At 36.3% G+C, this 12,160-nt stretch overlaps 1 protein-coding gene across 2 annotated transcripts in view; it reads right to left on the bottom strand.

Annotated features, from left to right (window-relative positions):
- LOC107618552 (transcription factor UNE12) overlaps nucleotides 10,073-12,160 on the bottom strand; it is a 7,387-nt gene continuing 5,299 nt past the window's right edge. The window contains exons 3-7 of one of the 2 annotated variants that reach the window (XM_016320643.2): nucleotides 11,730-11,858; nucleotides 11,519-11,584; nucleotides 11,369-11,434; nucleotides 10,909-10,986; nucleotides 10,073-10,809 (exon numbers count right to left, since the gene is read on the bottom strand). In XM_016320643.2, coding sequence (XP_016176129.1) covers nucleotides 10,573-10,809; nucleotides 10,909-10,986; nucleotides 11,369-11,434; nucleotides 11,519-11,584; nucleotides 11,730-11,858 — 576 coding nt within the window. In that variant the 3' untranslated portion in view covers nucleotides 10,073-10,572. The remainder of the gene's footprint in view (nucleotides 10,810-10,908; nucleotides 10,987-11,368; nucleotides 11,435-11,518; nucleotides 11,585-11,729; nucleotides 11,859-12,160) is intronic. The other variant, XM_016320644.2, reaches the window with a different exon arrangement.

Genomic DNA, 12,160 nt, shown 5'->3' with positions numbered 1-12,160 from the left:
GCATTGGTGGGAGTTCAAGGATAGCTTCAAGCACAAGCCACCTTGAGAGGAGCTCCCCATAAGTCCAACTTAAGGACAATAAACAAAAGTGCTAGGTGGGAGACACCCCACCATGGTAAACTCTTTTCATTTTTCTCTTTTGTAAATATTGGTAGAATAGGTTTAATTTCATGTTTTGTTTAGTTTGTTGAGTTTAATTGGTAGTTTAGTATGTTAAATAAGGTTTTAGGGTGTTTTGGTAGCTGTTTGGAGGTTTGGAATGCTTAGAATGGTGCAAAAACATAGAAAAATTTTTTGAAAAAGAAAAAAGAGAGAGCACCATCCGCGCATACGCACACGGTGCGCGTATGCGTGCATTAAGAATTTTCACCAATCCGCATACACGTGCCATGTACGCGTACGCATGGATTGAGAAATTCTACCCCCAAGCCAAAAACCCGAGAGTTGTGCAAACGCTGCGTGCGCCTTGTGCCTTTAGCAACCATTGACGCGTACGCGTACATGACGCGTACGCGTCACTCTCCAAATATAAAAAAACATCGACGCGCGCGCAATGTGCGCGTACGCGTGGATTTGCACCCTGTTTTTCTCCTTTCTCCTTTCTTCTTCTTTCTTTTTTTCTTCTTCTTTCTTTCTACCTTTCTTCTTCCTCTCTTGAAAAAAAAATTTGTTTCAATAAAAAAAAATTAAATAAATAAATAAATAACTAAAATACCAAAAAAAAATTTTTTTTCTTTTCTTCCATTTTCTTTTATTGCATTTGCTTACTTTCATTCATTGCATTTTAATTTTGATTTTATAACTTGTTGTAATTTTCTTTTTTTTAAGTTTCTTATTTTAATAATGGTGTTGAATTTTCCTATTCAATCGTTGAGAATTTCTTGCATTATTTTGGTGCCTCTTGACTTATTTGATATTGTTGGGTGATGCATCTTTTAAATCAATGCTTAATCTGGTATGTCTCTTGTGTCTTTATGCATTGATAGGACCTAATATTGTTTTTCATGACCCACTCTTTCTTCTTTGAGCTTGATGCTCAATATTTTACTCTTGCATCAAGTATTAGTTGATATGCCCTTTGCCTATATTGCTTTCTCACTTACATGCGTAGCTAACATGTAGTGAGAACCCTACTCTTACTTGGCATTAGCCTCCGCCTACGTTCTATTTATTTTGATATCTTTGTTGTAGGCCTAATTGTCGTTCTTCTTTCCTCTCCTTTTAGGTTGGCCACCAAGAAGGGAGAAAGGAAAAGATTCCAAATGGGGCAACACACAAGTCATCTGCACAACCTTTTGAAGGAGCTCATCAATTGTAACAACCCATCCACATTGCTCTTCCTTGCATGCACCGAAGACGGTGCAATCTTTAAGTGTGGGGAGGTCGTCCGACCGATCTCTGTGGGTAACAATTTCTTTTTCAACACCAATGTTAGATAGTTGTTGTATTGCATGATAGGTTTCATGTTAGTTAGAATTTGTACATATTTTTACCACTTCTTTCCTATTAGGACTACCTGGTTAGGGTGATGATTTCTTTTCCAAGAAATTATTTTTAGGGCAACCTACCAATTTGAAAACTTTTTGTTGAACTTGCTTGAAAGAATTTATTTTGGAACATGGTTTTTGAGCTAAGAACACAAGCATGTGAGACTTGAGCCTAATGGCGTGGTTACATCTTATAACCACTTATTTTCCTTCTTGTGTGCATTATTCTCTTTCTATGATTGTAATCTTTGATTTGTTTGATTCTTTATGTCCATTATTTTGTGTATTCATGCATTTATATGATTGAGGCCATCATTTCATTTAGCTCACTTACCCAAATGGCCTTACCTTTTATCTTCCATTGTTAGCCAATTTGAGCCTATGCTTAACCCACCTTGATCATAATTTTAGCACATTACAAGTCTTAAAGCGAAAAACAATAGAAGTCCTTAATTTGGATCTTTGATTAGCTTAGGCTAGTGTGTGTGTGTCATTTAAGTGTGGGAAATCTTGGGACATTATGTGAATAAAAGGGTAGTTTTGTATTTTTTGTAAATATTGAGAATTGGGTACATGCTCATGTGTTAATTAAAATGTAAAACCATATGCATTGATGTTCTTGTATGTAGCTTGAAAGAAAGAAAAAAAAAAGAAAAAAATAATATGGAAAAGAAAAGAAAAAAATATATAGAAAAAGAAAGAAACAAAGAAAAAAAAAGAAAGAAATAAAAGGGCACAAAATGCCCCCAAAGCAAAGCTCAATAAGGGTCAATGCATAAGTGTTGTGAAATGAAAAGGAAACGCATGAGTATGTGAAAAAGTGAGAAAAATGGGTAGTTAGGTTAGCTTTGAAATTGTATAGGATGTCATAGGTTAGGTGGGAAGTTTAAACTTATCAAAGATTCAAATTTCAAGCTCACATGACCAAATATGCATCCTTACCTTGACCCTAGCCCCATTACAACCTAAAGAAAAGACCTCATGATACTTGTATGCATGCATGAAATATATGTTGATTGTTAGAAGAAAAACAAATCTTAGAAAGCATGATTAGGGGAGAATTGAGAGAATCGACCCTACACACTTGAGCGACTAGAGTGCAAACACTTCCGGTGAGGATTCGATGCTCAATTCCTTGATTCCCGGCTTTCATGAGCATTCTTCTTGCAAGTCTACTTGAACTTCATTTTGATATTTAAATTGGTAGGATTCATGAGTCGTCATGGGACCTTAGCCCTACTTGTGCATGTATGTCTTGGAAGATTGATTTATTTTTAACCAAGTAGGTAGAATCATTTTGTATTTAGTTGCATTCATGTAGATAGATGCATATAGGAAGGGTGCATTTAGTTAGACCTCATTGAATAAATGTTGATATCCTTTGCTTTCTCTTGGTTTAAGCATGAGGACATGCTTGGTTTAAGTGTGGGGAGGTTGATAAACCCCATATTTAGGGTTTATCTTGTATTGAATTTAGAGGGTTTTGTCAACCTTTCTCCCATTTATCCAAAGAAATAGCATGGTCTTGTAAATTCTCCTTTAATTGTGCTTAAGAGTGAAAACATGCTTTTTAGGTCCTTAATTGTTTAATATTGATTTACCTTTGATTCCATTAGATGCCTTGATATGTTTGTTAAGTGATTTCAGATTTAGGAGGCAAAGATTGGAACAAGGGAATGAAGAAAAAGCATGTATAAATGGAGAACTCATGAAGAAATGAAGGAATCGCAAAAGCTGTCAAGCCGATCTCTTCGCACTTAAACGACCATAACTTGAGCTACATAAGTCCAAATGACGCGGTTCTAGTTGTGTTGGAAATCTAACATCTGGGGCTTCAAAACGATATAAGATTTGCCATAGTTGCTACACGTATGGTGACGCGTACGCGCACTGTACACGCACACGTTGTCACTGCCATATGATCCACTTAAAGCAATACGTGGCCAACAAATTCTAAAGCCTTGTGAGCCCAATCCAACTCATTTCTGATGCTATTTAAGCTAAGGATTGAAGGGAAATCAACATACTTTAGATACTTTTGATCATTAGTTTAGTTTAGGTTAGTTTTAGAGAGAGAATCTCTCATTTCTCTCAAGAATTAGAATTAGGATTAGGTTTAGTTCTTAGATCTAGGTTTTGATTCATGCTCTCTACTTCATCTTCTTCTCAATTCTTTGTTGTTGCATTTATGATTCCTCTATTCTTTTATTGTAATTTCCTTCATGTTGTTTCTATGCTTTATTGTAGATCTACTCTTGTTCCTTCTATTTTCTTCCAATTCAATTTGAGGTAATTCATAATAATTGTGTTTCTTTTGATTGTTGTTATTAATTCCTTGCAATAAGTAGTTGTTAGATTTTATTGTTGTTATCAATTTACTTTGCTTTCCTTTTATGCCTTCCAAGTGTTTGATGAAATGCTTGGTTGGATTTTAGTGTAGATTTTGTTCCTCTTGGCTTTGGTAGAGTAATTAGTGACGCTTAAGTTATCTAATTCCTTTGTAGATTGATAATTAGAAGTTGCTAATTGATTTGGATACCACTAAAGCTAGTCTTTCCCTTGGGAGTTGGCTAGGACTTGTGGAATCAAGTTGATTCATCCACTTGACTTTCCTCCATGATTAGAGGTTAACTAAGTGGTAGCAATGGATAATTGTGGTCACAATTGAGGAGGATAACTAGGATAGGACTTCTAATTCTCACAACCTTGCCAAGAACTTTCTAGTTGTTAGTTTATTTTCATTGACATTTACCTTTCATGTCTAATATCTCAAAAACCCCCAAAGATACTTCATAACCAATAACAAGGACACTTTATTGCAATTCCTAGGGAGAACGACCCGAGGTTCAATACTTCGGTTTATAAATTTAGGGGTTTGTTACTTGTGACAAACAAAATTTTTGTATGAAAGGACTATTGTTGGTTTAGAAACTATATTACAATGAGACTTATTGTGAATTCTAAACCACACAAGAATCCAATCATCAGTACCTCAACTGGTCACTTTCTACTATTTTGTACTCCGCAGCCCTCTTGATGCTATACTGCTTAACTGCCAACATGACTTCTTTCTTGCTTTTAAATTGTTGTCCAATCTCAAACTCGTTGCTTGGATCCTCTTCAGGGTCTTCCTGGGTAAACAACCAATCCGAAGTCATTGCATCGAGATTCAACCTCGTTAAATAATCTGGCCGGTTATATGGTCGAGAAATGGCAGGCTGTGTCAGAGCTATTTGTATGTCACCGTAGTAGTTAATCTCTTTTTCCTTGTCACCATCATCAGGAATTTCAGGTGGTTCTTCCTCAGCATCGTCTCCGTTATCGGGGTTAACTTCATACTGATCTATCATCAGATCTCTAATAGCAGAACCATCATGACTTTCAACACAGTCATCCATTAAATCAACATTACAAACTTCAATATTAGACCCCTCCTGACTACCCTCACGTGACATATTTAGGTCCACTATCATTCTTCTGATATTTCGTCTAACAGCTCCACTCAACGGACTATCATCGACAGTATCTGCAGATGATCCTCGGCCACCCAACTCAACTAAAAACACGAATAATTCCAACAGATGAATATTTGTCCATTGGTTGTGCCACGACCTTATAAGCCGTACGTCCTCGTCGTCGCGCAAACGGTTTCTAATTCAAAATAATAGAAATATTTCTCACAACTGTGGTCTGATAAATATACTAGTAACAGAGAGAATACAACTGTAATATACCTTTTATAAAAAAAAAACTGCCATCTACTTCGGTCGGATATCTGTAGTAAATTTTTTTCACCATTTTTGCCTCTTGCTACCCGACGGAATACAATATCAAATACTTTAGAGTTGTTAAACTGTCGGCTTACGGTGTTGATGAATCCATATTTGATGATGATTTTTTGTTAGAATTGAATGAATTTTCATCACATAAACTCACACTTATTCCCTTGAATAGCATGCTTTTGATATCTCCTCCCAATTTGTGCTTGATCATGAAAATATGCTCTTTTATACTTAATTTAATCTATTTTATTTCATTTGCCTTCCATTCAATGCCTTGATATTGTTGGTGAAGTGCTTTCAGGTGTATAAGGTAGGAATGGATTGGAGAAAATGGAAGAAGAGCATGCAAAGTGGAGGAAACAAGAGAAATCAAAGGAGTGAGCTCAGAGACGTGTGTGTGCGCACAGCTACCTGTGCGTACGCACAGCCTTCCAAGCAGAGCGCATGGAGTGCAGCGAGCTCGTCGCGCATCCAGCCATGCATCACGTAGTGTGCGTGCGCACACCTTCCTGTGCGTCTGCACAGGCCTGGATTTCTCGCGAAGTGTGCGAACGCATGCGTCTGTGTGTCCGCACAAGTGTCCGTACATGACTTCATTAGAATAGCACGTGCCTCACGATTTGAGGGCTTTAGAGGCCCATTTCTGAAGTCTTCTAGCTCATATTGGAGGGGAGAATGAAGCCATAACATAGCATATCATTTTAGTATAGTTTAGGAGTAGTGGTAGGAAGTTTTAGTTTAGTTTTTTTCTAAGTTTTTCATCATCTCTATTAGGGTTTATATTAGGGTTTTACATTCAAGTGCCATTTCTATTTTTTATTTTGGATTTTGCAAGCTCTCATTGTAAGTAATTTCTTGTTATCACTCTTTATAGTTACATTGTCATTGCTCTTTCTTCTAGTTCAAGTTATAGTTAAATTTTGCTTTTCTCTTGCAATTTCAATTTCTTGTTGATGAATTTGATGTTGGATGTTGATTATATGCTCTCTTGTGTTATCTTTGTTGATTGAGATCAATTGTTGCTTTAGTTTCAAGTCTTTACTCATTTTCCTCATGTTTAAGCTTTTTGCCCACCAAGTGTTTGAAAAAATGTCAAACATGGTTTTAGGCTAAATTTTTGGTTCTTGGCTTAGGGAAAGTGAGCAATTGGGTTCCTAGAGTTGGAATGTCCAACATTTAGTTTCAATTCTTGGGTTGTTAATTGTTCTTGTTCCCACTAACGCTAATTTGTTGCTAAGGTAATTAGCAAGCAAGTTAGGATTTGTGGGTTAAGTACACTTGTGCTCATTTAACTTACCTTCCGATGTGAGTGTTGATCAAGTGAGACTAATCCATCATAATTGTCATAGTTGTGGTTCCAACAAGGAAAGGACCCTTAGCTCACTCCAAGCCAAGACTCTTTTTCTTTATGCTTTCAATCTTTTATACATTTATATGTTGATTTCTTTCATACTTTACTTGTTTATATTACATAGTCGGTTCTTTAATTTATTAATGCGTTCAATTATTACAATTTTGCATGTTCCTTTATTGCTTTATATGTTCATTTCTTCATTCACAACCCGTTGATCACTACAACCGGAATTACACACTCATTGTTCTAAAGTGCTCCTAGGGAGACGACTCGGGAGTCTAATACTCTCGGTTTTAATTTGGTTTTGCTTGTGACATATCTTGTGAATTTCCAATTTGATCTGAAGGGTCAATTCGTCGGGTTGGGACTATACTTACAATGTTAAATCCGTTTCCCTTGGATAACCGAGTTCCTAACCCACATGCGAATTGAACCTCTGTTGTATCGGGTGTCATATAGGTAATTATCGATTGCTCCTATCAAAAAACGATAGAACCTTCTTTGTCATACACTATTTTACCATCGCAATGAATGGATAATAATGGATTCCTTGATATTGTAGAGAAAATGTCAATAGTGAGAATGAAAGTGAACAACAAAATTGTGCCCCTATGATCCGCTCTCCAACAGACATGCTTTTATTTTGAAAACCTAACATAGAGTTCGCTAGGAGGTTGCACGAACTATATATAAATTATATAGTTTGCCGGGGGTGCGGCGAACTCTATATAAATTATAGGGTTCGCCGGAGGTGTAGCGAACTCTATAATTTATATAGAGTTCGCTGGGGGTGCAGTGAACTTGTCTTTATTACTGATGAGCGGATATTTTATAGCCTTTTTGGCATTGTTTTTACATAGTTTTTAACATGTTTTAGTTACTTTTTATTATACTTTTATTAGTTTTTATGCAAAAATCACATTTCTGGACTTTACTATGAGTTTGTGTGTTTTTCTATAAGTTCAGGTGTTTTCTGGTTGAAATTGAGGGACCTGAGCAAAAATCTGATTCAGAGGCTGAGAAAGGACTGCAGATGCTGTTGGATTCTGACTCTCCTTCACTCGAAGTGGATTTTATGGAGCTACAAAAGCCCAATTGGCGCGCTCTCAATTGCATTGGAAAGTAGATATCTTGGGCTTTCCAGCAATGTATAATAGTCCATACATTTCTCGAGATTTGATGGCCCAAACTGGCGTCTAAACGCCAGCCAGAGACCCTTTTCTGGATTAAAACGCCGTAACTGGCACCAGAAAACTGGAGTTAAACGCCCAAACTGGCACCCAAGCTGGCGTTTAACTCCAAGAATGGCCTGTGCACGTGTAAAGCTCAATGCTCAGCCCAAGCACACACCAAGTGGGCCACGGAAGTAGATTTCTGCACTATCTGCATTTAGTTACTTATTTTCTGTAATCCCTAGTAACTAGTTTAGTATAAATAGCACTTTTTACTATTGTATTCGCATAATAGATCGATCTTTGGACTTGGAGGCTGGCCATTTAGCCATGCCTAGATCTTTTCCTCTTATGTATTTTCTACGGTGGAGTTTCTACACCACATAGATTAAGGTGCGGAGCTCTGCTGTTCTTCATGAATTAATGCAAGTACTATTGTTTTTCTTTCAATTCACGCTTACTTCTTCTCCAAGATATACTCTCGTACTTAATTCAGTTAAGTCAGAATACATGGGTGACCCATGACAATCACCCACTATCTTCGTTACTCACTTAACCAAGATCCGCGTGCCTGACAACCACAAGCGGTCTACATAATGTTCAACGTAGTCATTGGACGACAGCCGGAGTATATTCTCTTGGGTCTCTGATCCGCGATTCGCATCGTCTCTCCTGACAACAGAGCATCCAAATCTGAGATTAGAACCTTCGTGGTATAGGCTAGAACCATTGGCAGCATTCGTGAGATCCGGAAAGTCTAATCCAAAACCTATTTTTGTTCCGTCTGGTTCGCAACCCCTACTACATCTGCCTTTACGATATTTACTAAATTTCGTACGTTTCGGATATGGTCATCAAATACGTTTCTGCAATTCTATTCATTTCTTTTTGCTATTTGATCATTCATATCCTCTCCGAGATACTTCAGACGGAGACCCTTGGGATAATAAAACAAATCCCTATGTTCATGGGTGGGGCGTCCGCCTTGTGGTATTCCGAGTAGGATCTGGGAAGGGATGACTGTGAAGCGCTTCAAACTTGCGAATGTTGGGCTCAGTGACAGTGTGCAAAAGGATAGAGAGATCCTATTCCGACGCTAGTGAGAACCGACAGATGATTAGCCGTACGGTAGCTATACCTGGTATTTTTCATCCGAGACGAGAAATCTGACAGTTGATTAGCCGTGCAAAAACCGTACCTGGTATTTTTCATCTGAGAGGATCATACAGCTTGCCATGGAAGGGAGCACGCATGATTGGAAGAAGACAATAGGAAAGCAGAGGTTCAGAAGCAACAAAGCATCTCCAAACTCTTATCTGAAATTTCCACCAATGAATCACATAAGTATCTTTATTTTATTTTATGTTTTATTTATCTTTTAATTATCAAAACCTCATAACCATTTGAATCCGCCTGAATGAGATTTACAAGATGACCATAGCTTGCTTCAAGCCGACAATCTCCGTGGGATCGACCCTTACTCACGTAAGGTATTACTTGAACGACCCAATGCACTTGCTAGTTAGTTGTGCGAAATTGTGAAAAATATGATCACAATTCCGTGCACCAATTACCAAAAAAAAAAAATCATATTTTAAAAAATAAAACTAAAATATCTTGTTTAAGAAATTAAATAATTTTTTTTTATTTTATTTACGAAAAAAATCCAACCAGTTATCATGTGCTTCCAAACTCCTTTACAATGCAACCAAAATAATAATTTTTTAAGTTCAACTTGCATTAAAAATTTCTCTACCTACATCATACGTTACATAACCATCCCTCCCCTTTTTTAATAATGGTCCCACTTTTTCTCTCCACTGACCCAAAAAATTCAAAAAACAAAGAGAAAAAAGGAGCCTCCCACTACATACAAATTTGGTCATCCACCACCAACCCCACCATAGAATTTAGAGAGAAAAATCATCAAGAAGGCCATAGAAAAAATAAACACTTATTTTAATCATCTTCACCATGACAATGACATGCTGGGATACCAAAGTGTTACTTATTAGCAATCGCAATTACTACTTGTTTGAAAAGAAAATACAACAAAACAAATTTAATTAAGACTCTTAAAATTTAACTTGTTTCGGTCGAATAATTATCTCATTCACATGCTTAAATAAGTGTGGAGTTTAAATTTTGTCTTATACATACAATATAACTCTTAAAGTGTGGAGTTTAAATTTCAGTTATGTAATCAATTATTTATGGACCTTCCAAACAGAGANNNNAATAGCTGAACCGACCCAGATCCTTCTTCATCCAATCACATTTTGTAAAGTATGCAAGAAAGTAGAACACCTCCCACCCCCTCCTTTGTCGTGGTTCATAAAGGTTGTTGAAAAAAAATAATAAAAGAAAACACAAAAAGATTGGGACCAAATTATCTTAAGGTGGAGAATTGTGCTGAACAGATTCATCGTGTGGTGCCTTTGTCACATAGTTTGATAGTTGAGGCGTACACAAAAACATAGAGACAAATTAAAGAAATAAAATTGTGTGTAATTTCTGTCTTAATTTTTTTTTTTTAAAAGGCAGAAAATACACAAACATATATTGATCTTATAATTCCCTAATTTGAAGCATAATTTTGTAATTATTTGTCTCTATTTGTATCATACTCAACTACCAAATACAACGATATATAGATAAGTGTTAATTGTGTACACAACATGTATTTTAGATTGATCTAATAAAGCTATACTGAATGATGAATAATGGATGGTATATTAGCCCAAAGTAAAATACGATGATGGTTATGTTTGGGGTATCTATGAATGGGAGTTAGATTCAGGCTTGATGAGTGATGATGGGTCTGAAGGAGGCATACGGAAGATGGCAGAGGCAAGAGAAATAGGCATAATGCAAAGTGCCTTGGACTGAAGGAATTGCATGGCAGCTCCAACATCTTCTTCCATTAACTTTGCAACTTGTTGCTCTATTCCATCATTTGACCATTTCTCCCATGCTTGCTCGTTGTTCCCTCCGCCTTCTATTTCCTCACCCTGCTGTATACACATTGTTAACATACACAATGAAAATAATGCGAAAAAGAAAAAGAGTAGCATTTTGATTTTTCAAATGTTGAAAATTAAAAGGATGATCACCTCGACAGCAGATAGAGGAACATCAGCCACAAGCTGGGCAACAGCGCCAGCCCCACCTAGTCTACTCATGCTCAATACCTGTATCAACGCACATGATTGGTGAAAACCATGTACCACGTTTGAAAAGTTATTTTTAGTATAGTAGCCCACAATATCCCTAATTCAACTGAGACCTCATTACACAAATGGGAAGAAGACACACGAGATAATAATGTCAATCCATGAATGACATTGTAACTACTGCTTAAAAAAGTAGTAATTATAGTGCTAAAGTCATTAAATCATGTGTGTGGAGCCACAATGTGCATAGATAGTAGATAAATGAGACCAAATTATCTTTAGGTTGTAAAGATAAATATTAGAAAACTGTTTTAATTTGTCTCTATCATTTAGAAAAGTAGAAAATATAAAAATTGTATTAGGACTTAGGACATATATAATTAATGAAAGATTTTCATACCTTAACTTGGAGCCTTAGAAACTTGACATAATCCACAATTTCATCAAGCATGGCTGCTCTGTCCGTCTACAACAACATAGATTCACAATATCTAAGCAAACATACAAAAGATATTGAAGTCGAAATTCGTAATACCAAAGCATAGAATACCTTATTGATGCTGGGAACTAATTCCTGCAATGCCTTCATTCTTTCGGCAATCCTCTCACGACGTAACTGCATTGCATATGAGTAAACATGACAACATGCACCTTATTATGTTCTCGGTTGCCTTTTCTTCAAATATAATTTAAAGATGTACAAAAAGTTACAATAACAGATAAAAAAAAATCGAACGAGGACTAAAAGAAAAGCCACATACCCTCTCAGCAATACTGTGAGGATCGGTAGCTTGGCCTCTTCTTGCTCGCACTCGAGGGCGTATCCCCGGTGGTTGTTGTGGCAGAGCAGTCACAGACACTGGATTTGGTGCTTGCTGCCTCTGAAATGCCTGCAATGCCAACTTCCTCATTCGTTAGTAACACCACAATTTTATACCATAAATAGTTAGAGCATTTCATCACTAAAATTAGCAATATCTTTTTTGTTATTTCTTACTAGAAAATCAATACTATATCAATTAATTTCGGTCAATATTATAACAAATTGTCAAACAAGTCTAACATGAGGCTCATTAAAAATGATATGAATTTGTATTTCAGATATTTTTTTAATTGAGTTTTAAATATTCTTATTTTTAAAAATTTTAGATATTTTTTCTTATATTAAATATTAGCAATAATGTTGGTTTTA

The sequence above is a fragment of the Arachis ipaensis genome, chromosome B09 (assembly GCF_000816755.2).
Source record: "Arachis ipaensis cultivar K30076 chromosome B09, Araip1.1, whole genome shotgun sequence".
In the NCBI taxonomy this organism is placed as follows: Eukaryota; Viridiplantae; Streptophyta; class Magnoliopsida; order Fabales; family Fabaceae; genus Arachis; species Arachis ipaensis.
This window is presented reverse-complemented; position numbering and strand designations above follow the sequence as displayed.